The sequence below is a fragment of the Centruroides sculpturatus genome, unplaced genomic scaffold, assembly GCF_000671375.1.
Source record: "Centruroides sculpturatus isolate CEXI.00-Female unplaced genomic scaffold, Cexi_2.0 scaffold693, whole genome shotgun sequence".
NCBI lineage: Eukaryota > Metazoa > Arthropoda > Arachnida > Scorpiones > Buthidae > Centruroides > Centruroides sculpturatus.
The window spans coordinates 54,327-82,139 of NW_019384855.1; the positions used below are offsets into that span (position 1 = coordinate 54,327).

At 28.2% G+C, this 27,813-nt stretch overlaps 1 protein-coding gene across 1 annotated transcript in view; it reads left to right on the top strand.

The window, feature by feature from the left end:
• Positions 1 to 2,130: 2,130 nt before the first annotated feature.
• LOC111630553 (F-box/LRR-repeat protein 5-like) overlaps positions 2,131 to 27,813 on the top strand; it is a 72,203-nt gene continuing 46,520 nt past the window's right edge. Inside the window, exons 1-2 of the mRNA XM_023374666.1 lie at positions 2,131 to 2,270; positions 26,869 to 27,006. Coding sequence (XP_023230434.1) covers positions 2,184 to 2,270; positions 26,869 to 27,006 — 225 coding nt within the window. The 5' untranslated portion in view covers positions 2,131 to 2,183. The remainder of the gene's footprint in view (positions 2,271 to 26,868; positions 27,007 to 27,813) is intronic.

Sequence of the window (27,813 nt, forward strand, 5' to 3'; positions counted from 1 at the left end):
TTTCAAAATAATGTAGGCTACTTCTTTAATATCTACTTTCTTTATCTCTGATCCCACCGGTGGCAGAGTGGATAAAATCACAGAATACTGGTAGTTGGTCGCTGGTTTCGGGCAGCACCAATGGTAGAGTTTGTGGGTTTTCTTCATATTAGTAACACCTAAATAGGTACGAGTTTCTCGTTTCTTCTCCAAAGATACAAGAAACTGGTACCTATGAGAAACAAATCCTCCAGAGAAGAAGATCGCCTATGCGTTCTGTTGCTTACTCCATTCCTTTTCCTCTAGAGTTGAAATATTCAATTTTCAGTCGCTTTAAGTGAAGATTTCTCCCAGTTAAATTAAGAGCTGCTTTTCTCTTTTCGTCGCCCATATTTAAAATAGTAGAAACCCTCGAGAAAATGCAGAACTTATAAAAAAAGAAAAACTGTGTGGACAAATATGAGATTTTTTTTTAGTTCTCAGAAAGTGATATTCTATTATTATTCTGTTTCAGTAAATAGCTAACTGTTCACTGGGCAGAAATAATGGTAGAAAATTGCAGTCCTCGGGTAGGTATTCGATACACCTTACTCCTTACTCTCCTATGAATGGTTGAAAAATGATTTATTCTGATTTGGCAACTTTGTTATGCTTATTATATAATTAACACTGTAATTTTGAAGCGTAATCCTGATTTATAACATTAAGCATTAAGAGAAACACCTGTATCGCTTTACATGTTTGTTCGTATATCACCATAAACATGGCACTGGATGCCTTAAATCTTTACTAAAATTATTTCAGAACAATTTGAAATACCTTTTTTCGAAGGAAATTGTGGTTACGAATTTAATTGTGTGCCAAATATTACAAATAAATAAATACAAAGAAAAAACATATAAGACTGTGGTTATTGTTAGAATAAGATGGTGCAATTCAAACCTTATTTTGACAAAATTAAAGATCAGTTGGCCTGCAAAGTAGAATGTTTGGTTATTTTTCTCCATTACTTAATCGTTCGTAATGGATTGTGCTAGGTGGAAATAGGAGAGAATTAGGCCCACATCTCCGAAAATATCACAGATATATTCCGAAAGATAGAATGCCGATCATCTGATTTATGTTTTTAGATACACTGACTACCGGCAGCAGCCATTCCAATTGAAATTGGTCAATAATGACGAATTCCTTTTAATTTAGTGAATAAATTTTGGCAATAATTATTCCTGTGGCACACTCGTAAGGATCGAAGATCACGTGGGAGAGGACAGGGCGACGGTGGACGAAGCGTTTAAAAAACCATTGGAAATGTTGGACAGCCTCTTTTTTAGTATGATAAATGATTCCCGTCATTTCCAACAAATACCCACGGGGGGCAACGTCTAGAGCTGTCGAGGAAGAAGTTCCGAGGACTTCGTGTACGGCTTCGTGGAGCGATTCCGAAAACGTGGACCAAGATAGAGACGGAAGCCATCCCAAAGACGTTATTTAGGAGAGAAAAGGAAACGGTTTCAAAACAGAGTGATGAACACGTTTTTATGTGAACGAATGGCGCTTAACAATTAGACACGAACAGTTAGAAACTGCTCTAACGATTAAGAAAAATCCGAAAAATGTCTCGCGACCGTTTAAAAATAATTTACTACATTAAATTAACGGCATGTGTATGATTTTTCGAAATTCTTCCGTGTATGGCAATGTCTAACGAACGTAACTTGTAGGCTAATGAGTACAGTAACGCGTTTTCCTGCTTAGAATCACTGCAACGAGTCATCCATCTTGTCAAGTTGCAATGGCTTCAATAAGAACATTTTTTGGCAAGGACGTTTATTGTTAATTATGAACATATTAAAAATACAAATACCAATTATATAATATTAAATATCAAAAATACAAATAATTAATTTTAATTTAAAGGAAAAAGTAAAAGTTAATTTCAAAATTAACACGTAATATATCTATGTCAGCGCCTACAAATTACGTAATACAGTATTAACTTTTAATAATGACAATTATTATAGAATTTATTTATAATATTAATCACGACGAATTAATAATAAATTTAACACGAAAAACATTAATACAAAACCATCCGAACGATAAATCGACATTTAAAAATTGGCAATATTTCTCGAACGTCATCCGGCATAAATACTGGCAACGTCTTTTTATTTGTTATTTTTTGTCAATTTTTGATTTTAAAAATGGCTCCGTATTACCCAGAAGAAGTGGACGTCTTTACAGAACCGCATTCGCGAATGAAACAATTAGTAGAAGATTATTCGGAGAAGGTAAATATTTAATTTATTCTGACGAAATCCACGTAAATTTGCGCGGGGAAGGCATGTCACTCGTATTAAACGTCATTCAAAGGTTAACACCTAAACAACACCTTTACCAAAATATTTACCAGGTTGCGGCTTATATAACAAAAATAAACCGCGTTAAGTATAAATTAGGCGAGAAAACGGAAGATTTTCCACTTCTCCCATCGATTTTTTCTTCCGATTTAATTACTTTTTGACGTTTAAAAACCATTTACCGCCTTTATTTTCTTAATTGTAATTTATTTAAATTGTGTTTAAGCTAGTGACGCAGTTTTCGAAATCGATGTGATTGGTGGAAGATTTAATTACTTCATTTTTATGGCCGATAACGCGCATTGCCGTTCTTTTTTTAAATATTTATTTTAAAAGAATGATTTCCCGTCGCGTGTTTAATTTACATTTAATTTCTATCGCGCTCGGCGACGAATCTGATAACGATAATCTAAAAATAAAAATTGATAAAAAGTTAAAAAATTAAATAATGTAAATCGTATTATTCTACGAAATTTATTTTAAAACAGTTGTTTTGTTTCTTTGAATTGTTGCGTGTTAATGCGGCAAACTGTTGACGTTTCGTAACTTTGAGATTGTGTGACGTCCCGCCGCTCCGGGAACCCGGATCCGGTATGGAAGGGTCGAAAGACTGGGGGGTCCGGAACCCCGCTCTCGCCGTTCCGTCGCGGGCCCGGCCAAAACCTTGGTGGGTTTGCCGAAAGAAGGGTTCGCTCGGTGCCCGTAGAGCGTAAAGAGCTAAAACAAAAACCTACGCGAATGCTTCGTCTAACTTATTTTGCTTGATTCCTTACTGTTAGCGTAGAATAATAAAATTAAAATTTCGTGCTCATTTGCTACTTTTGGTATTTCGGCTTTGGATAAACTTATGTTTATCCAAAGCCCGAATACCAAAAGTAGCAAATAGGCATCCTTCAACTGATTAAAGAGCTTCAATAACTATTATTAACACTATTAAATCAATATTTAATTAAAAATATCATTTATGTGATCCGTAAGCACTTGGTAAAAACTGTTTAGAAGTAAACATTTAAATACACTGTATGACAGGTTACGCATTTATATTCCTTTCTAGAAGAATTGCATAATGGATTGAAAGATCTTGTGCAACAATTTTCTTGATTTCATTAGAATTTGTTCTAACACAACAATTTTTATAACATCTGTAACAAGTATTTTTAAAGAAACTATTTATTTAAAAATGAATAATTTTCTGATTCTTAATTTATAAATTAAAGTATATTTTATGACTGTAGATGTATGATTGATTAAAAAATTGCTCAATTATCTGTCTGATAAGTAATAAACAAAAACTATAATTATTTGTTCTATATCTTAATAAATCTCTGTAATATTATAAAAGTTTTCATTTGAGCTTGTTTATACTCAATATGCAAAAAATCAATTATTCTGGTGAAAATTTTTAGAAATCTTGCGCATTTTCAGTCCGTACATTATCATATGTCAACAAGAAAAGTAAGAGCAGATGTCAGATTACTATTAATCAGCAGCATCCTGTATTAGGATGAAAAATCTGGTATCTTTTTATTAATCTTTATTTATCTTGTTAGTTGCTGATGTAATATAGCCCAAAAGTACTTGAAATTTTCATTCCAATAAAAATAATTGCATTGGATTTACATGTGATAAACTTACTTAACAAGTATAATAAGCAGAAATAAGTAATATTAAATGTATGTATTGGTCATGTGTACAATAAATAAATATAGATTAAAATATATGAAGCATATTTCAAACATTATTATTAAATAATCAAATTCAATTTAAGTATTTTACAAAATATTTTAAGTTTGAAAATAACATGCCAATTTCTCAACGTTGTTCTGATATTAATGATAATTTGCTGACAGGTCTCAATATTTGTGTGATATTTTCACACGTACAGAAAATTTCCTGTATTATAAGTTACTCATTTGTGACAGGATTGCATTTTATATATAATACTTGCATGTTTTTTTATCTGTATTGTTAATTGTTGAGACAGCATTCTTACATTATAATTATAATTTTCTAAAATAAATTCTAGTATATTTAATGAAAAGATTTGCTGAAGTATATAGGAAATACTTCTACCTTAAAATTTTACACATTATTTTTATGCTAAAACAATATTAATTTAGCATTATTAAAAAATAATAACCATATTATGATTTTGTAATTATACATTTTTGTGATTTTCTGTGATAGGATGTTTTGTTAAAACTATAAGTATTTAATAAAAATCATAAAGTATGGAGTTCAATTTCTAAATTGATTGAATGGTTGTGCTATATTTCATGGCGTTGTGGATTCAATTTCGGTTCAAACTTTTATTGTTTATCATACACTGCTCAAATCACTGCGGTGTTCTCCATCTCAACTATGGTAATCCAATTCCTTAACCTCAGTTTTGCATATGATAAAAAATAGTTTAGTCATTGATATCCCTATGGCATATATCTGCTAAAAAATGCTAGAACAAAAATACCATTTGCATAACTACCCTACATTTATGGAACAGCCTATGCTCCATAGTTCATAATTGCAATTTAAAATTGACATATAGCTTGTCATTGCATAACCTGCACCCCTTTCAAATTGTAATTTAAACATATAATTTCAAGCTTATATGTATTTAATACAGTATTTTCCTTCTAGAACATTGTGATATTTTTTTATATATTTGGATATTTTTCAGAACTTAAATTTATGAACAATTTAAATCTAAAAAATGAACCATTATTAAATGACTCATAAATTTATTACTGAGCATTAAATGGAGCATTAATGGTCAGTATTAAAACAGTTTATTTCAAAATAACATTACTGTTTAGTTTGTTTTAAATTTGTTGATTAAAAGTGTTTTAAAACAAAAGATTATTTTACATTAAAAATATAAAACTTTACATCATGCATCATTAATCAAATTTGAATTTCATGCAGTGTGCAGTGAGCTGTTATTACTTTGAATGGAAAATTTTCATACAGAAGAACAAATGTTATATATTGTTTCGGCTTATGTAACTTTTATATATATACTTATTTATGAAAAGTTATTTTAAACTTTTATTTAATTTGCTATAATTTCATGTAAATCATAAAAAAAATTTAACACATAAAATGTCTACATATTTTTTGTTTTTAGTTATATCATTATCACAATATTCAGATTTTCCTAAATAATTTATTTCTAATTAATTTTATCATGAGATGGTGTCATAGCATTCTACCTCTACCCTGCTTTATATCAAATTATTAAATAAGCCTTAATATATCTTAATTAATGATCTAGAAGATCATTTGGAAATACTAAAACTAAGTTATATTGGTATTTTCAATATTAATTTTTCTAAAATCAATATTGAAAATTCATTCGTCATTCTAAGAAGGTATTATGCAAGAATTAGAATTAATAATAGTTGTATATGCAAAGTATTTATTTGCCCTCAAAATTCAAATTTTTATTAAATAAACTAAAAAGTTTTTATTCCTAACTATCTTTTATCCCAAAAATATGGATAAAAGATTTTTGTAAATTCCATTAGCTAATTATGCAAATATAACTAGCATACAGCTTACTCAGTTTACCTAGAAAATTAAATTACAAATTCTATGTTACGTACTTGTCTCTTCACTCCAACACTTTAGTAAATGGCAGGGTTAAAAGTATACTAATACCATAGTTGGCCAAATCTTGTTAAGACATGAGCCATATAATTCTTGTCAGAAATACAAAAGAAAGCTGTATCCTGTATTAGAATGCCTATTTATTTTATATATAGTTTTCATTGTTACTTTACTTCACTGGTACTTTTTGATTAACTAGGAACCTAGGCAATTAACTCCTTTTGATTTTATGAATGTATCCTAAGTCTTAAGTTGTTCATTCGAGGTTAAATTGTGAATTACAATCCCTGTGTACATTACATTATGTATTATTACTTCTACATGTATATTTTTGCATGTATTAACTACTAAGTTTATAAAAACAAATTGTAAAAGTGTATGCGAGTTGTAATAAGGGTCTAAAAGACCCACAGTGTGGCTGCAGTAGGTTTATACAGTACCTTAAATAATTAGTGCCAAACAACAGGAAGTCTTTTACACGGTAATAACAACTAAGACATTAAAATACAGAATATGAAATAATGCTGATATCAATAATAGACACAAATAATAAAATTAGCTAATCCATTGGAGGTTTCAGTCAGTCTGGAATTAAGTTTTAACACAGATTCATTCATGCAAGAAACTCTAGAAATAAAAATTGCAAAACCTGTTAATTTCTATAAAAATAGCTGATTTGCATATATAACAAAATATTATTTTGTAAAATTTATCTAGAATTATGTATTTTATAGGTTTTAAATTTGTAATTTTTTTCTGATATTTTATTAGAACTATGTTCAAACTATGCTGGATTCTAATTATAAATTAAGATCTGTAGTTATATTCTTCCATTTGAATGCTGTATTTTCAAGTAAACTTGAAACAATTGAAAAATACTTGAAATATTTAATTTTTGATATTAATTAATTTGCATAAGCATATATGGGGTATAGTATGGTTTTTAGAAAGTCTTTACACTCGTGTGCTCTATCATAGACAGATTTTGTTGCCACAGAAAGATGCCAAATGGAATATAGTTTAAGGTAGTGCCTCAGTTTTATCTTTAAAATAATGTCTGCTAGGTGGCCATCCTGACTTTCCAAAACACAGTTCCCTTCCGATTGGAAACCACAGTTTCCCATTTAATGGAGGTTGTTCTTTGCAGTGTGAATCAAGCATTGAATCTTTTTCCCACCACTTCCTAATCCACAACAACAACAGTGTTTCTTAAGCAGTGTTGTGTGTTAAAGTGATGCTGAAATTCTCATTGCATAACTGTGATGGTATTTAGTTTTTATAGATGCTTCTACAGCAACATGCCCCAGTACAAACCAATGCTCCATGATCTCTGAACTCCAAATATACTAATACCATCTTGCAGCAAAATTTGTAATAAAAAAATAAAAACTGTTAGGTGCTTTTGTTCTATTCTATATCACTGTTATTTCTAATAATCATATTGAATAAACTATATTATTTTGGACTAAAAATACTATCGAGTAAAAAAATACTATTTTATTTATGTTAAAAAATATCAATTTGTCTTGTAGTTTCAAAATGATTAGTTTTACTACTGCCATTATTAAATTAATATGTTCCTGCCACTTTATATAATTTATCAATATAATAAATAAGTCATGGGATACAAATTTTCTGTCAACTTCCTGTTACATAATCCAGTTCTAAAAACTAGACTTGTTGTGCAATTGTTCACTACTACAACTGCAATAACTATAATTATCATTCAGATATACAATATTATAATGTGTTTTATTTGGGTCATAGTTAAGGCTAAGTGTACTTTTTTGTTGCAATAAATTTTACTTCTAATGATGATAAAATATATCAATGAATTTTAAAATAAGTTTGCAAATATAATAATTAAATATGATCGGCTGAGTAGCTGGATGCCAAAGTAATGTTTTTATTTATGGAAGTCATCTTTGGGAATGCATTGTGGCTTAATAAGGATACACAGCATTCCGAGGTTTTATCGCAGAAATATATAGCTATGGACTATGACCCAAGACTGACTTCCACATATAAAACATTAGCAAATTATATGAATGCCAGAATAGCTTATAGATATAATCCAACTATATTTAGACTTCTAGCTAATGGTAAAGATTCTATAGATAGAAACTTAGCCTCTAGATTTGGTCAAAAGTTAACATACATAGGTGTCACTAAAAGATCATTAATCCAAAGGTTTGGGAAACATAAATATTTATGTTTGTACAAATAGTCTATCCACAGCTCTTGTCAAGTTTGCAAGCAAGCCAGGGGTGTCAGCATGTTTGGACCAGACTAAATTATTAAGAGAGGTGTTAACTTCAACAAGTTATGATCAGTGGGAGCTTTTGAAACATTCCAAGTATCTAGAAAGGATGAATGCATTAATTTCAAGGAGAAGGAAATGTTATCCGAAGCATAGCAGTCTCTAGTTGATAACCTGATGAGGCAAGAGAAAACATAGGCCCACTTTAATATTTTTGTTAATAACATGTGTAATTATGTTATTTTAATTTTTATATTTATTTTAAATTATTTGTTTATAGAACTTTTAAAATACGTAAATTGTTTGTTTTTCGAATTTTGTAAATTTAAAAATAGCGGTTATAGTTCTACTATTAGAACTGTTCTTTCATTTAATTTATATTTTAATATGTTTTTAACCTGAGACAGACTTCTGAACGGGGTGAAAAATGTTTGTATTGATTAAACTAGTGCTGGAAAAATGTGTAACGTGTAGTGTAACGTACAGTCATTTTTTGTGTACTCTTAATTTACATAAAAAATACAGAATTTGACACTTTGTTAAAATAAATAAATCACTTAGTTAAGAATATGTAAATGTATTTAATAGGAAATATTTATTGATGTTATTTTGCTTGTCTTTGGCTCACAAGTGTGTTTGTCAGAACAGGAATTTAAAACAAAGAACAATAACCGAATTATTGATTACATAATCTGACTTGTTCTAAAATCAACAGCTCTGTAATTATTTTGCTTTCTTTAAATAATTTTTTTCAACTGTTCAATATATTAAGCTGAAAATGGTCAAAATAATCTATATATTTTTTTTTTTTTCAGTTAAGCAGTTCATTTATTTACCTAAGTTTTCCATTTTTAATTTACATAACAATTTCACTAACTTTGTAAAATTTTAAGTTTGTATCATTATTGGAGTAATGAATAATTATTTATGTATTAAAATATGAATTATAATTTTGGCATTTAGTAAAATTCAGTTCTTGTTATCAACTTGATTAAGCAAATTAATAAGCCAAAAAGAATCAAGATAGCCATTTAGATTTAACAAAATTGACCTCTCCAAAACTCATAACAACAGAAATAAAAGGCAAGTAATGTGAAGAATAAACTCTGATTCATAAATGAAATTTTTATTTTTCGTCTTAGTACTTAAACTGAAACTAACTGTAGCTGTATGACTGTGTCCTTGGATGTTTGCCCTTTGTCATTCTTTAGGAGGGTGGAGTGGAATGTTTCTATTACTTATACTAATATATAAATTGTTTATTGAAAAAATAATTAAAAAATACATTAATAGGTTTAACTTTAATATCCTAGCATCAAATGTAACTACAGCAAAGATTAAATTTTGTAACTTTATATTAATTTTCAATAGTAACTTTTACATTTTTCCAGCAGCCACTCAATGTTGCAAAATTGAAATAATAAACATTTTTGGTCCCGTTCAGTAGCCAGCTTCGGGCACTTTCATCAAAAATTTGCATTGGCAGTCGAAAACAGTTGCACTTTGTTTTGCAATATCGAATGGCTGCTGGAAATGTATAAAAGGTACTGTTGATTATTAATATAATAATTCCTGCATGTATAGTCTGTGTTTGTAACTTCATATATTAAAATTATTATTATTATTATTTTTTTTTTATCTGCAACCAGACAGCCTTGGACACTTACATGATTACCCATATATAAGGTGGCAGAGTTGTGCCAATAGATGAGGTGGAGAGGCAACTGCCTCAGGTGCCAAATTGGAAGGGATACTGAAAAGATGTCATAATGTTTATAGAAATATAAATACATCGGCACTTTTCTTACATTTTCACTCTTCTGTAATTGCGCTTAAATATAACTCATACCTCAAAACAAACACCTTTAAAATGCAGCCTTTTTATTCATATTTCAAATATTTTTGGCCATTTTGAATGGTCTTCCTCAGGAACAGAAAAATCAAATGATTCTGCTTTTACTTTCTGTAACAAACTTCTTCAAAATAACCGAAAACGTTTGAAATACAAATAAAAAGGCTGCATTTTAAAGGTTTTTGTTTTAAGGTATGAGTTTTCTTACATTTGCCTTGGGTGCCAAAACTATTAAGAATGGTCACAGTATGCAGCCATGTACTGGGCCCATTCCATTGGTCCCATTATTTGTTATTTGGGTGACATTCCTAAGTCACCCAAATAACTTTTTTGAATGAAGATATCTAGAACTATGAAAGTGATGGTATAGTAAAGTGACAATGTACTACCAGATGAGATCAACAGCAGCATCTTTACTGATAAAATTTGGTAATCACTGGTAGTGTTCCTCTCTTAAACTATGAGAGATACAGATAAAAATACATGTCACCAAATTAATAGGGAATGACCTTTCACTGTAACAGGTTTTGCAAATAGGAAGCTGGAAAATTGACACACACAGCCAATATTTGTCTATGAGCAGTACACTCTTTTATATGTAAAAGATGGCTGTAACCTGACATCATTCAGACAGATAAAAATGTAGGTATAGCAAATTCAAACAAAATGCTAGTAAGCTTCATGGCAGTTTGTTTACCTTACCTTTTGCCCCACATCTGGCCAGATCATTCATTGAGCTATTCAATGGTTAAGTATGAGAGACACTATTGCAGCTCATCCTGAAAGCAGCCATAGGTAAACAACCCAGCCTTTTATTTGCACCATCTGTGTTTCTGTGAAATGTCCTTTTCTACTATTCTGGTGATGCTCCACAACTTTCTCATTTGCTTTTTTCTGTATCTTTTACAGTTTCCAAGATAAAAATGCTAACTTTCAAATTTTATCATTAGGGATGCTACTGTCAGTCTCATCTGTTAACACTACGTCACTTTATCGTATTACCTCACTTCTATAACACTAGATATCTTTCATTAAAAATTATTTGGATGACTTAGGTCATTATTGTGACCCTATATACTGTGTATCTTTTATGAATATGCAATTTGTGTTACTGCTTAATGTATTACACTGTATCGTTAACTGTTTATGGCATCAACTATGATGTCACTCCCCATTAACCCCCTATCGTGATAGTGCATCTTCTTTACGCAGCGCGCTTACTTTACAATTTATTCCCCAACTTTAGCGAGTATCCCATCATGAACTATCCACACACCTCCCTTTTTTACCAAAAGAAAGTATTTTTTGCCCTCGGTATCGTCTATACCTATCATCAGTGATGACGTCACTGGTAAGACGATGCCTAGGTAAACATTGGCAGCATTTAAACTTCTACCAACCAACGCTCTATCAGATCACAGTGTACCTGAAGAAGGCCGAAAACATTTGTACTCGTATATAAATGGTTAGAAATAAGTGAGGAAGGTTTTCTATTGATCATAGATAGATATTATCTAAAATAACTATGGACATTAGCAATAATAATTATTACAACAATATTAATACAATTATTAATACAACAATATTTTTATTCCAAATTATTAAAAATATTATTTTAATGACCTTTGAAACCATTATGATGGTATCATCAGAATGTAATTATGACAACTTATCACATAATGCAACTCCATTAGCATATTTTTTAATTTTTTAGTAGTTTATATGATCATCATATCTAATATTCTGCAATTTATATTTTTAAAATTGTTTTCCAAATGGTATTTTATCTAATCTTCTATATCTGGATATACTATTAACAGTACCGGTAGTTTATTCTAATATTTCACATTATTAACAGTGAAATTGTTAATATTATGGCAGCAAAAGCTGTTATTTTTCAACAGGAAGCAACTAATGTAATAAGCTGAGTTTTCTGTTGAGTCGAATTTCGGTTACATGCTAATTTGAAAATGAAATTGGTTTTAAAATAGAAAGCAAAGTCTGCATTTTTTCTTTTGCCCTTGAAATGCTGGTTTAATACTGGCAGTTGTTTTTTGTTATAAATAAAAGTGATAACTATGTTAATATTTAGAGATAAAATAGTTTACAGAATGCTTTTTTTTAAATCAAAACTGTGAATTTAATTAATAATATAATATTATTATTATTAATTTGATATGATTAGATCATATTTGGATCAGTTTTTGATATTAAAAAATGGATTTGTGCTAAATATTTCATTTAATAAATTGATGAATTAACTATAGAAATTTATAATTTCTTGCATTTTATTAAAAAGCAAATAAAATATAAATTTTTTTTATTGAAAAATAATTTGACAAAACTGGAGAAGTAACCAAAGCAAAGTGGTACACCTTGTATAACTCCAGCAATATATTTAATCAACCAAAATGTTTTCAACCTACTTCCATAGGTTTTCTTCAGTTGGAACATCAAACTTAAATGGGAAAAAAAAAGAACATTCAAAAACATATTAAATGCAACAGAAATAATTTAAGTTAAAAAGAATGAAAAGGACATTCTAAATCAATGGAACATTCATACAATTCAAATACAAGGATATAAAAATAAATAAATACATATTATAATTATAACTTAAAGCATAAACACAAGCAAACAGAAATGATACAAAAATAAAATAACGATAAAAATAATTGATTATTGAATGATAAAGCCAAAGTTAAAGCATTTATATAGATTTTCACACTGTTGTTAATGTGTCAGTTGTGTTTCTGGAGTTATACAAGGTGTACTGCTTCTTTCCTTTTTTACTGTATTTAGAATAGGCTAATTGTATATTGTATTGCACTTAAATTCTTATAATAGATCAATTCTGTAATATTCCATCACAGAAAACTCCAGTGTTTTATATTACTAAGGAAGAGTGATCATTAATTTATTACCACAAAACTTTCTCCAAAAATCCAGCAGTTTCATTTATGATTATAAATTTATGACTTTTTTTCAGTTTTATTCAAACTACACAGTTAAGCTGTGTTTATAAAGGCATTTTTTACATTATGTAACATTACATCTGGCCTATGAAAACTGATGTTATTTATGGCATAATAAATAATGCTTTCTTTGATTGGCCAATCATGATGTAACATAAGAAAGGCTTGTCTGAACAGTCTTATAAATATATTGATATAATTACTGTTGAAGATGGAACAATTATTGAGTTAGTCAATTAACAATGAATGATTAATTGGGATTATATAATCATCTAATTGTACAAATTATCATTAATTGTTGTCAAGTATTTTTTTTAATATCTTTATAAAGTTAAAACTGAAATTTTAAAAAAATATATTAATTTTTCATAACAATAGTTCTGTTTAATATCTGTCAATTACATATTTAAATATTTATTTTACAGTTTTACACCATAAATAAATAATATGAAAATATTGAAAAATAAATTACATAAACCATCTTCAGTCATTGAATTACTACTAAAAATTTTAGTAGTTGGGATTCCATTTTGTATATAAAGGAAAGAAAGGTTTTATTTTATTGCTTTTTTTCATTTGTCACCATTGATTAGTAAGAAACATCACAACCCTATTGGTTTATTCAGTATTCTAGCAAATGCAATGAAAGGCATGATGGCACCACTGTAATAAAATAGAAATTAGTATGATTATTATTATGATTTTATATTTACATAATAAAAGAAATCAGTGTAGAGACACTGATTTCTTTTATTGCTTAGCCTCCTGTCCACATTGCATTGTAGTGGAAAGGTAAGCTTGCTTTAATATTCCAGATTTAAAGGAAAACTGCTTGGTTCAATATGTAATTCACTTAAAACTGATGCAGTTGGTGCATAAATAACAATTATGTTCATTGCCTAACAAGATTCTTAAATTAAAAATGCTCTGCATGCGCACTTCTGCTCCCTTAACGTCTGCAGCTTGCCTCCTATCTGTAAGACCAATATAACGAACCAAACTTATTTGTAATAGCTAGGGTTGCCAGTCATTTGGTTTTGAACCAAACTGTTTGGTTCTGTTGGTCCTCTCCAGTGTCCAGTTGAGAGGTCAGACCAAACAGCATAGTTTCATCTGAATACCATGATAATTTTCTAATAACTGAGTATAATTAAAATTATCAGATTAAACTATTTCTAAGATTTTTTTTATATTGATTCAAGATAGTGTTTCATTATTTTCTTTTCAATGTGATTTTTAACTTTTTTGCTATTTTATACTGATGCCATTCTGAGTAGACAGGTGTGATGACTTCAACTCTTCTGGCAGTTGCATTTTTCCATTAGTAATTGATAAATTTGTTGACTTACATTACAACAGACATTCTTTCAAATGCAATTTAATTAACAAAAGAATATGAAATAATTGGCAGTGTACAATCCACTTGTTAAAAAATGAAAACTTTTTCAAAAACAGGCAGATAAAAAAAGCTAGCAGTTTATAATAAAAAGGGATATAGTGTCATGATTATCCCAAATTATCATTAATAAGAAAGCTATCATTTATTTAAACATCATTTTTTTTATTCCAAATTATTAAAAATATTATTTTAATGACCTTTGAAACCATTATGATGGTATCATCAGAATGTAATTATGACAACTTATCACATAATGCAACTCCATTAGCATATTTTTTAATTTTTTAGTAGTTTATATGATCATCATATCTAATATTCTGCAATTTATATTTTTAAAATTGTTTTCCAAATGGTATTTTATCTAATCTTCTATATCTGGATATACTATTAACAGTACCGGTAGTTTATTCTAATATTTCACATTATTAACAGTGAAATTGTTAATATTATGGCAGCAAAAGCTGTTATTTTTCAACAGGAAGCAACTAATGTAATAAGCTGAGTTTTCTGTTGAGTCGAATTTCGGTTACATGCTAATTTGAAAATGAAATTGGTTTTAAAATAGAAAGCAAAGTCTGCATTTTTTCTTTTGCCCTTGAAATGCTGGTTTAATACTGGCAGTTGTTTTTTGTTATAAATAAAAGTGATAACTATGTTAATATTTAGAGATAAAATAGTTTACAGAATGCTTTTTTTTAAATCAAAACTGTGAATTTAATTAATAATATAATATTATTATTATTAATTTGATATGATTAGATCATATTTGGATCAGTTTTTGATATTAAAAAATGGATTTGTGCTAAATATTTCATTTAATAAATTGATGAATTAACTATAGAAATTTATAATTTCTTGCATTTTATTAAAAAGCAAATAAAATATAAATTTTTTTTATTGAAAAATAATTTGACAAAACTGGAGAAGTAACCAAAGCAAAGTGGTACACCTTGTATAACTCCAGCAATATATTTAATCAACCAAAATGTTTTCAACCTACTTCCATAGGTTTTCTTCAGTTGGAACATCAAACTTAAATGGGAAAAAAAAAGAACATTCAAAAACATATTAAATGCAACAGAAATAATTTAAGTTAAAAAGAATGAAAAGGACATTCTAAATCAATGGAACATTCATACAATTCAAATACAAGGATATAAAAATAAATAAATACATATTATAATTATAACTTAAAGCATAAACACAAGCAAACAGAAATGATACAAAAATAAAATAACGATAAAAATAATTGATTATTGAATGATAAAGCCAAAGTTAAAGCATTTATATAGATTTTCACACTGTTGTTAATGTGTCAGTTGTGTTTCTGGAGTTATACAAGGTGTACTGCTTCTTTCCTTTTTTACTGTATTTAGAATAGGCTAATTGTATATTGTATTGCACTTAAATTCTTATAATAGATCAATTCTGTAATATTCCATCACAGAAAACTCCAGTGTTTTATATTACTAAGGAAGAGTGATCATTAATTTATTACCACAAAACTTTCTCCAAAAATCCAGCAGTTTCATTTATGATTATAAATTTATGACTTTTTTTCAGTTTTATTCAAACTACACAGTTAAGCTGTGTTTATAAAGGCATTTTTTACATTATGTAACATTACATNATACTTATTTATGAAAAGTTATTTTAAACTTTTATTTAATTTGCTATAATTTCATGTAAATCATAAAAAAAATTTAACACATAAAACGTCTACATATTTTTTGTTTTTAGTTATATCATTATCACAATATTCAGATTTTCCTAAATAATTTATTTCTAATTAATTTTATCATGAGATGGTGTCATAGCATTCTACCTCTACCCTGCTTTATATCAAATTATTAAATAAGCCTTAATATATCTTAATTAATGATCTAGAAGATCATTTGGAAATACTAAAACTAAGTTATATTGGTATTTTCAATATTAATTTTTCTAAAATCAATATTGAAAATTCATTCGTCATTCTAAGAAGGTATTATGCAAGAATTAGAATTAATAATAGTTGTATATGCAAAGTATTTATTTGCCCTCAAAATTCAAATTTTTATTAAATAAACTAAAAAGTTTTTATTCCTAACTATCTTTTATCCCAAAAATATGGATAAAAGATTTTTGTAAATTCCATTAGCTAATTATGCAAATATAACTAGCATACAGCTTACTCAGTTTACCTAGAAAATTAAATTACAAATTCTATGTTACGTACTTGTCTCTTCACTCCAACACTTTAGTAAATGGCAGGGTTAAAAGTATACTAATACCATAGTTGGCCAAATCTTGTTAAGACATGAGCCATATAATTCTTGTCAGAAATACAAAAGAAAGCTGTATCCTGTATTAGAATGCCTATTTATTTTATATATAGTTTTCATTGTTACTTTACTTCACTGGTACTTTTTGATTAACTAGGAACCTAGGCAATTAACTCCTTTTGATTTTATGAATGTATCCTAAGTCTTAAGTTGTTCATTCGAGGTTAAATTGTGAATTACAACCCCTGTGTACATTACATTATGTATTATTACTTCTACATGTATATTTTTGCATGTATTAACTACTAAGTTTATAAAAACAAATTGTAAAAGTGTATGCGAGTTGTAATAAGGGTCTAAAAGACCCACAGTGTGGCTGCAGTAGGTTTATACAGTACCTTAAATAATTAGTGCCAAACAACAGGAAGTCTTTTACACGGTAATAACAACTAAGACATTAAAATACAGAATATGAAATAATGCTGATATCAATAATAGACACAAATAATAAAATTAGCTAATCCATTGGAGGTTTCAGTCAGTCTGGAATTAAGTTTTAACACAGATTCATTCATGCAAGAAACTCTAGAAATAAAAATTGCAAAACCTGTTAATTTCTATAAAAATAGCTGATTTGCATATATAACAAAATATTATTTTGTAAAATTTATCTAGAATTATGTATTTTATAGGTTTTAAATTTGTAATTTTTTTCTGATATTTTATTAGAACTATGTTCAAACTATGCTGGATTCTAATTATAAATTAAGATCTGTAGTTATATTCTTCCATTTGAATGCTGTATTTTCAAGTAAACTTGAAACAATTGAAAAATACTTGAAATATTTAATTTTTGATATTAATTAATTTGCATAAGCATATATGGGGTATAGTATGGTTTTTAGAAAGTCTTTACACTCGTGTGCTCTATCATAGACAGATTTTGTTGCCACAGAAAGATGCCAAATGGAATATAGTTTAAGGTAGTGCCTCAGTTTTATCTTTAAAATAATGTCTGCTAGGTGGCCATCCTGACTTTCCAAAACACAGTTCCCTTCCGATTGGAAACCACAGTTTCCCATTTAATGGAGGTTGTTCTTTGCAGTGTGAATCAAGCATTGAATCTTTTTCCCACCACTTCCTAATCCACAACAACAACAGTGTTTCTTAAGCAGTGTTGTGTGTTAAAGTGATGCTGAAATTCTCATTGCATAACTGTGATGGTATTTAGTTTTTATAGATGCTTCTACAGCAACATGCCCCAGTACAAACCAATGCTCCATGATCTCTGAACTCCAAATATACTAATACCATCTTGCAGCAAAATTTGTAATAAAAAAATAAAAACTGTTAGGTGCTTTTGTTCTATTCTATATCACTGTTATTTCTAATAATCATATTGAATAAACTATATTATTTTGGACTAAAAATACTATCGAGTAAAAAAATACTATTTTATTTATGTTAAAAAATATCAATTTGTCTTGTAGTTTCAAAATGATTAGTTTTACTACTGCCATTATTAAATTAATATGTTCCTGCCACTTTATATAATTTATCAATATAATAAATAAGTCATGGGATACAAATTTTCTGTCAACTTCCTGTTACATAATCCAGTTCTAAAAACTAGACTTGTTGTGCAATTGTTCACTACTACAACTGCAATAACTATAATTATCATTCAGATATACAATATTATAATGTGTTTTATTTGGGTCATAGTTAAGGCTAAGTGTACTTTTTTGTTGCAATAAATTTTACTTCTAATGATGATAAAATATATCAATGAATTTTAAAATAAGTTTGCAAATATAATAATTAAATATGATCGGCTGAGTAGCTGGATGCCAAAGTAATGTTTTTATTTATGGAAGTCATCTTTGGGAATGCATTGTGGCTTAATAAGGATACACAGCATTCCGAGGTTTTATCGCAGAAATATATAGCTATGGACTATGACCCAAGACTGACTTCCACATATAAAACATTAGCAAATTATATGAATGCCAGAATAGCTTATAGATATAATCCAACTATATTTAGACTTCTAGCTAATGGTAAAGATTCTATAGATAGAAACTTAGCCTCTAGATTTGGTCAAAAGTTAACATACATAGGTGTCACTAAAAGATCATTAATCCAAAGGTTTGGGAAACATAAATATTTATGTTTGTACAAATAGTCTATCCACAGCTCTTGTCAAGTTTGCAAGCAAGCCAGGGGTGTCAGCATGTTTGGACCAGACTAAATTATTAAAAGAGGTGTTAACTTCAACAAGTTATGATCAGTGGGAGCTTTTGAAACATTCCAAGTATCTAGAAAGGATGAATGCATTAATTTCAAGGAGAAGGAAATGTTATCCGAAGCATAGCAGTCTCTAGTTGATAACCTGATGAGGCAAGAGAAAACATAGGCCCACTTTAATATTTTTGTTAATAACATGTGTAATTATGTTATTTTAATTTTTATATTTATTTTAAATTATTTGTTTATAGAACTTTTAAAATACGTAAATTGTTTGTTTTTCGAATTTTGTAAATTTAAAAATAGCGGTTATAGTTCTACTATTAGAACTGTTCTTTCATTTAATTTATATTTTAATATGTTTTTAACCTGAGACAGACTTCTGAATGGGGTGAAAAATGTTTGTATTGATTAAACTAGTGCTGGAAAAATGTGTAACGTGTAGTGTAACGTACAGTCATTTTTTGTGTACTCTTAATTTACATAAAAAATACAGAATTTGACACTTTGTTAAAATAAATAAATCACTTAGTTAAGAATATGTAAATGTATTTAATAGGAAATATTTATTGATGTTATTTTGCTTGTCTTTGGCTCACAAGTGTGTTTGTCAGAACAGGAATTTAAAACAAAGAACAATAACCGAATTATTGATTACATAATCTGACTTGTTCTAAAATCAACAGCTCTGTAATTATTTTGCTTTCTTTAAATAATTTTTTTCAACTGTTCAATATATTAAGCTGAAAATGGTCAAAATAATCTATATATTTTTTTTTTTTTCAGTTAAGCAGTTCATTTATTTACCTAAGTTTTCCATTTTTAATTTACATAACAATTTCACTAACTTTGTAAAATTTTAAGTTTGTATCATTATTGGAGTAATGAATAATTATTTATGTATTAAAATATGAATTATAATTTTGGCATTTAGTAAAATTCAGTTCTTGTTATCAACTTGATTAAGCAAATTAATAAGCCAAAAAGAATCAAGATAGCCATTTAGATTTAACAAAATTGACCTCTCCAAAACTCATAACAACAGAAATAAAAGGCAAGTAATGTGAAGAATAAACTCTGATTCATAAATGAAATTTTTATTTTTCGTCTTAGTACTTAAACTGAAACTAACTGTAGCTGTATGACTGTGTCCTTGGATGTTTGCCCTTTGTCATTCTTTAGGAGGGTGGAGTGGAATGTTTCTATTACTTATACTAATATATAAATTGTTTATTGAAAAAATAATTAAAAAATACATTAATAGGTTTAACTTTAATATCCTAGCATCAAATGTAACTACAGCAAAGATTAAATTTTGTAACTTTATATTAATTTTCAATAGTAACTTTTACATTTTTCCAGCAGCCACTCAATGTTGCAAAATTGAAATAATAAACATTTTTGGTCCCGTTCAGTAGCCAGCTTCGGGCACTTTCATCAAAAATTTGCATTGGCAGTCGAAAACAGTTGCACTTTGTTTTGCAATATCGAATGGCTGCTGGAAATGTATAAAAGGTACTGTTGATTATTAATATAATAATTCCTGCATGTATAGTCTGTGTTTGTAACTTCATANCTCAAATGCTAATTATTATCTAATAATAATTAATGAAAAAAATTTTTAGTCTCTCTCCGTTCAAGATGCAACGGTGTGTAATTGTCATTCGGACAATCGCCTGTCAGACATATTGGATCTTGTTCAAGACGGTTATTCGTGTAGTGTCAAGACTGTCGCTGAATGTATTAATTACGGAATAAAACTTCAGCATGCCGTGGAAGAATTTACCGATTTATTTTTGCCTCATATGAGAGAAGAGGAAGAGGTAAATTTTTAAGTAATTTATTTATATATATATATAATGAATGTTTATATTTGTGAACAGTTATTCCTTATGCTTACATTGTAGTTTAACTGTATTCATATACATTATAAATATACTATTATGGTATACTCTTGATTATCCAATGCAGATTATTTGTGCATGCTTATATCTCAATAAAAATTTGTCATGAATATTAGCATTAAAAAAACTCTGCGTTGTTAACTCTTACTATTTAAAATGGTTTATTGAGAATCGGAACTACTACTACTACTAGAAAGGTGTGGGTACTCTGGAGTGGGTACTTGTTCGTGCATAATTAATCACTACAAACAAGGTCACATACAATAGAAGATTAAAATTTATTATATACATGAAATATGGCGTGACTGTACAAGTTGAACACGGGAGCAATAATCCATACGTCTGGAGCGAGGTCCGAATCCAAAAGGAATGTGTTGTTATAGGTCAGGTTGCCAGGTCTGTTCAATTCAGGGGTTCCTCTTGGTGGCGACTTTGGGATTTGTTACCAAAGCTGTCGCCACATCTGGGCATAAATCAAATGGCCTAACAAGTACAGTAAGTGCAGTTGATTCTTGAACCACATGGCTTTACTTATGTGTATACTATATTTTTTTTTATTAACTAAGCTGTAAGATTGTTTTAAGAAAATATTTTGAATCATTTCCTTATCAATAAGTCATTAATATTATAAAATTAATTATGTTTTATGATGATATCTAGCTGCAAACCTGTCATTCCTACAAGAAATCGATAAGTTAACTTCACGGTGCTAGTCCAATAAATTACTCTGAATTTTCTGTTTATGTTGAAAGTTTTATTCAACTCTGATCCTATCTAAAGCTTATTAATTAATTACATATTGCTCTGAAAACATATTTTATTCATTATATATAAAATATTATGTTAATATGAAATTAAAAAGTAAATAAAAGAAAAATTGATTACCTTTTCATTAGAACAGACTTGTGGATTATCTGAGCTTCCATTATCGGTGATTAACCCAGATAATTGGGAGTATACTGTATTAAATTAATATAAGTTAATGCAACACAGATGCAATTATCATATTATAAATCAATAACAAAAAGAAATATATTTATGAATTTTTGCCTTTAAAACAAAGTTATTATAAATTGGATAAAAATACTTTGTTAGTAGTGATTTGCTTAGTTTAAAGTATGAAAATTTTATTATTTATAATTAGTTCACTGTAAGCAGAGCGGATTATAAATACTTTACTACTATGTTTTGTGCATGAAACAAAAAAGTAAAGTGGCGACCTCATCACTGTGTGCTACAAAACATATCTCTCTCCGTTACCTTTACCATTGTAAAGGCAATGGCCTCATCCTATAAAAAATGTGAACATCTATTAATTATTATATATTTAGTCCCAGAGATGATAGTTCACANATTGAAAAATAATTTGACAAAACTGGAGAAGTAACCAAAGCAAAGTGGTACACCTTGTATAACTCCAGCAATATATTTAATCAACCAAAATGTTTTCAACCTACTTCCATAGGTTTTCTTCAGTTGGAACATCAAACTTAAATGGGAAAAAAAAAGAACATTCAAAAACATATTAAATGCAACAGAAATAATTTAAGTTAAAAAGAATGAAAAGGACATTCTAAATCAATGGAACATTCATACAATTCAAATACAAGGATATAAAAATAAATAAATACATATTATAATTACAACTGAAAGCATAAACACAAGCAAACAGAAATGATACAAAAATAAAATAACGATAAAAATAATTGATTATTGAATGATAAAGCCAAAGTTAAAGCATTTATATAGATTTTCACACTGTTGTTAATGTGTCAGTTGTGTTTCTGGAGTTATACAAGGTGTACTGCTTCTTTCCTTTTTTACTGTATTTAGAATAGGCTAATTGTATATTGTATTGCACTTAAATTCTTATAATAGATCAATTCTGTAATATTCCATCACAGAAAACTCCAGTGTTTTATATTACTAAGGAAGAGTGATCATTAATTTATTACCACAAAACTTTCTCCAAAAATCCAGCAGTTTCATTTATGATTATAAATTTATGACTTTTTTTCAGTTTTATTCAAACTACACAGTTAAGCTGTGTTTATAAAGGCATTTTTTACATTATGTAACATTACATCTGGCCTATGAAAACTGATGTTATTTATGGCATAATAAATAATGCTTTCTTTGATTGGCCAATCATGATGTAACATAAGAAAGGCTTGTCTGAACAGTCTTATAAATATATTGATATAATTACTGTTGAAGATGGAACAATTATTGAGTTAGTCAATTAACAATGAATGATTAATTGGGATTATATAATCATCTAATTGTACAAATTATCATTAATTGTTGTCAAGTATTTTTTTTAATATCTTTATAAAGTTAAAACTGAAATTTTAAAAAAATATATTAATTTTTCATAACAATAGTTCTGTTTAATATCTGTCAATTACATATTTAAATATTTATTTTACAATTTTACACCATAAATAAATAATATGAAAATATTGAAAAATAAATTACATAAACCATCTTCAGTCATTGAATTACTACTAAAAATTTTAGTAGTTGGGATTCCATTTTGTATATAAAGGAAAGAAAGGTTTTATTTTATTGCTTTTTTTCATTTGTCACCATTGATTAGTAAGAAACATCACAACCCTATTGGTTTATTCAGTATTCTAGCAAATGCAATGAAAGGCATGATGGCACCACTGTAATAAAATAGAAATTAGTATGATTATTATTATGATTTTATATTTACATAATAAAAGAAATCAGTGTAGAGACACTGATTTCTTTTATTGCTTAGCCTCCTGTCCACATTGCATTGTAGTGGAAAGGTAAGCTTGCTTTAATATTCCAGATTTAAAGGAAAACTGCTTGGTTCAATATGTAATTCACTTAAAACTGATGCAGTTGGTGCATAAATAACAATTATGTTCATTGCCTAACGAGATTCTTAAATTAAAAATGCTCTGCATGCGCACTTCTGCTCCCTTAACGTCTGCAGCTTGCCTCCTATCTGTAAGACCAATATAACGAACCAAACTTATTTGTAATAGCTAGGGTTGCCAGTCATTTGGTTTTGAACCAAACTGTTTGGTTCTGTTGGTCCTCTCCAGTGTCCAGTTGAGAGGTCAGACCAAACAGCATAGTTTCATCTGAATACCATGATAATTTTCTAATAACTGAGTATAATTAAAATTATCAGATTAAACTATTTCTAAGATTTTTTTTATATTGATTCAAGATAGTGTTTCATTATTTTCTTTTTAATGTGATTTTTAACTTTTTTGCTATTTTATACTGATGCCATTCTGAGTAGACAGGTGTGATGACTTCAACTCTTCTGGCAGTTGCATTTTTCCATTAGTAATTGATAAATTTGTTGACTTACATTACAACAGACATTCTTTCAAATGCAATTTAATTAACAAAAGAATATGAAATAATTGGCAGTGTACAATCCACTTGTTAAAAAATGAAAACTTTTTCAAAAACAGGCAGATAAAAAAAGCTAGCAGTTTATAATAAAAAGGGATATAGTGTCATGATTATTCCAAATTATCATTAATAAGAAAGCTATCATTTATTTAAACATCATTTTTTTTGTTTATTATTTTTTAAATTAAAAATTATTAAATTATCTTTTTCCAGTGGAATGATTATTTACTGATTTAATTGGTGGAGGAGCCAAATAGCATGATTAACATTTAGCAAACAATTACTCAGTACATTTCAAATTACTGTGTAGTGTATGGAATTAGTTATGAAATAATAAAAAATTAATGCAGTAGTTAGAAACAGGGTTACAGTACAATCCTGTTCTTACAACTTAATAGATTCCTAGAAAACTGTCATTAAGTGAACCGTTCTATTTTGTATAACCTCACTGTTGCAAATTGAGGTTACATTCCTAGAAATGGTTTTAACTATATAATACCATGCAGAGATAAACAACAAAAAAATATGTATTTCATGCATTAATAAAAGCAAGAGTTAGGAAAGCCAGGATCATTTAAGTAAGTTCTTTAACATAAGGAATTGTACACACGCCATCTAATAATATTCACGTACTAAATGACCTATTTTTCAGTCTTGAATTAGAAATAAGACAGACAATGGAACAAGTTTAACTTCAAATTTTTCATTGACTTTACTAATTTCTGAAAATGCTTGACATTAAAATCAAATGGATAACATTTTTTTCTTTCTGAACAATCTACCACTACGTATTCACAGATTTATTGATATCATCATTTAAAATCAATACTAATCTCCAATTTCTATATTCAGTTCAATCTTACTTTATTGGAGATCCAACATAAAATATAGATCAAATTTAAAATATACAACAATCCCAAGTCCTTTTGAACCTCCCAACTTGTCGTTGGCAGCGTTAATGCAAAAGCATCGAAATTTAGAATAGACCAAAACTTTTAAAATTAAATTCACCAAAACAAATTTAAATTTATAACTCATTGTTCTGAATTTTGGAATATGAATATTATTCCACAAATAAATTCCTCTGGCAATGAGCCAGAAGGCTCAAAAGTACTTTAATTTAATTTACTTTTTTATATATAAAATAAAATTAAATGTTGACTCTCATATAAAGCAAAATGGAGGTAACATACCACTATTCAAATTTATCAGAAATATGAAATTATTTTATTACAAAATTCTCTACTGGAAGAAGAAAATTGCATAATTATTGTACAGGTAGTTGAAATTATTGTACAGGTAGTTGTGTTCTATTGTTTTGTTCTTTATTCAACTTTTTGTATTGAATATAATCTGACAATACTTTGAATAATAATAGTGAAAGTACTTATTAATTTTGTTTTACTTGTTTAATTTAAGAAATAGTACTGTTGATAAATCTATAAACATATTGTATGTTAATATCAAAGAAAATGCTTGAATTGTTTTAAGTTCAGAAATAATGCTTGTTTCCAAGCAGTAAATTTGCCTTATATCTAATTTAACTATAAAAAAAGTAAGAAACTTGAAAAGGTTAACATGTTATGTCTATATATGAAATTTGAAACTTAAGCACAAATAATTTAGCACTGGCTGATAGTTTTATTTTCTGTTTAATCCTTCATATGCGGAATAGATGTGAATACTGTTGTTTTTATTTGTGAAGAGCTTTGTTTAATCATTAATGATATTTTTGTTGGCATGCAGTCTTTAGTTCTTTGTCCGTCTGTACGATCTGTCTTATGTCATGAATGATTATAATTTATTGTTGTCCATCAAATTTTGTGTTTCTAATTTAATATTAATAAAATAGCAACATTTGTCATTTTATTGTCATTTATTATTTACAGATTATACGGGTCGGCCTAAAAGTTACTGTGTGATGAAACAGGTTTAAAAATTAAGTTTTATGTATGATATTGCAGTGTCTGTTATGGCAAATGTCTGAAATGACCTCGGAGGTCCTAAAATCTGGTAGAGTGAGGTCTGGAGATCTGGCAGGTCTGATTTCATGGGAGATTATGCAGTCGGCAAAGTCTTCCAAAAACTGTAGTCCAAAAGCCAGAATGTCTGTGAGCAAGCAGTGATGGCATCTATGATAAAGGGAAATGTGGGACATATGACTGAGAGTCTTGTATGCAATGCCATACATACAACTTTAATGTCATTACGAATTACTCACTTCACAGTAACTTTTTAAATACTCTGTAAACACAACAGTTTCTTCACTTTGTGCCATTCATATTTTATCAGATTATATACGTTATAGTTTAATGTTAATAATTCCAGCTGTACATATAGTCTGTGTTTATACTTCAATGGGTTTTTAGCAGGTATACTAGTTGAATATTCATATTTCAAATTGTTTTATTGAATATTAGTATTTATTATATATTAATATATCAAATTGTTAGAAATTTGAGGAGACATGCAGTTTCTTGAACTATGGATGATGTATCTGTTTTCATATTAAATTAAATCCATCATCTTATGTTACTCACTGAAAATTTAAGTTTAGTATTGTAACTTTTACCTAAAAATTAACATTATAATTTGATATTTATGAAATTTTTTATTTTAGTTGTCATGTACGGATTTTTCTGATGGAAAAGCTTTGGAATCTCTTCTGCATAGCCTGCATCATGCATTTCGCGAATTCAAATGTCACGAATACATTGAAAATAAGCTTATAATGAGAAAGTTGAAGGGAAGATTGATGGTAAGTGCATTCATTTTGTCTTTAATTAAATGTTACTTAACAATATAATTTTAATAACATTTCTGTTTTTTGATGAATTGCAATAGAAATCAATGAACAGATGCTCTACAGATTAAAAATATGTATTTGCTCTTTATGTAAGCAGCTTATTAATTACCATAACACATTGGTTACAGTTTCTCACTATAACTCTTCTGAAAATTATGATAGTATCATGTAAAAATATTAAATCACTTTTTGTATGATAAAATTGTAAAAATTTAGGTAATTATCCATTAAAGTCTGCATGGCACGATGAATGTCACTTTTTAAGATCTTGCCACATCACTTACAGAAATAACATAGGCAAGTTTGAATGGGGGTCCAAAATGGATTGATTACATCTTTTACAAATTAAAGATTGAATTAAGATTACTTTGATTCAATGATAATATAAAAATTTAAATATTTGAATATTTGTTTGAAATCAAACATACCATGCAGTGTTTATATGGAAATATACAAATAAGTCTTCAATGTGTGCATTTGCATCAATGGAGCAGCTTGTGGAGAATGGATTATTCAATCAATTTTTGGAAATTTTTAATATTTGAAGTTGACATTTTTCATATCCTACTCAAATTTCAAGATTTATATTTCAAATGTTTAAGCAAAAAGATATTATAATGGATTTAAATTTGGAATGAAAAAATTCAAGGTGTGGGTGTAAGAAAACAAATGAAGGTGTCACCCTTAGTATTTGAACAAATAGTTGGAATATGCATTCATACAACTTTGATAAAGTACAAAAAATCTAGCAATGAGTTG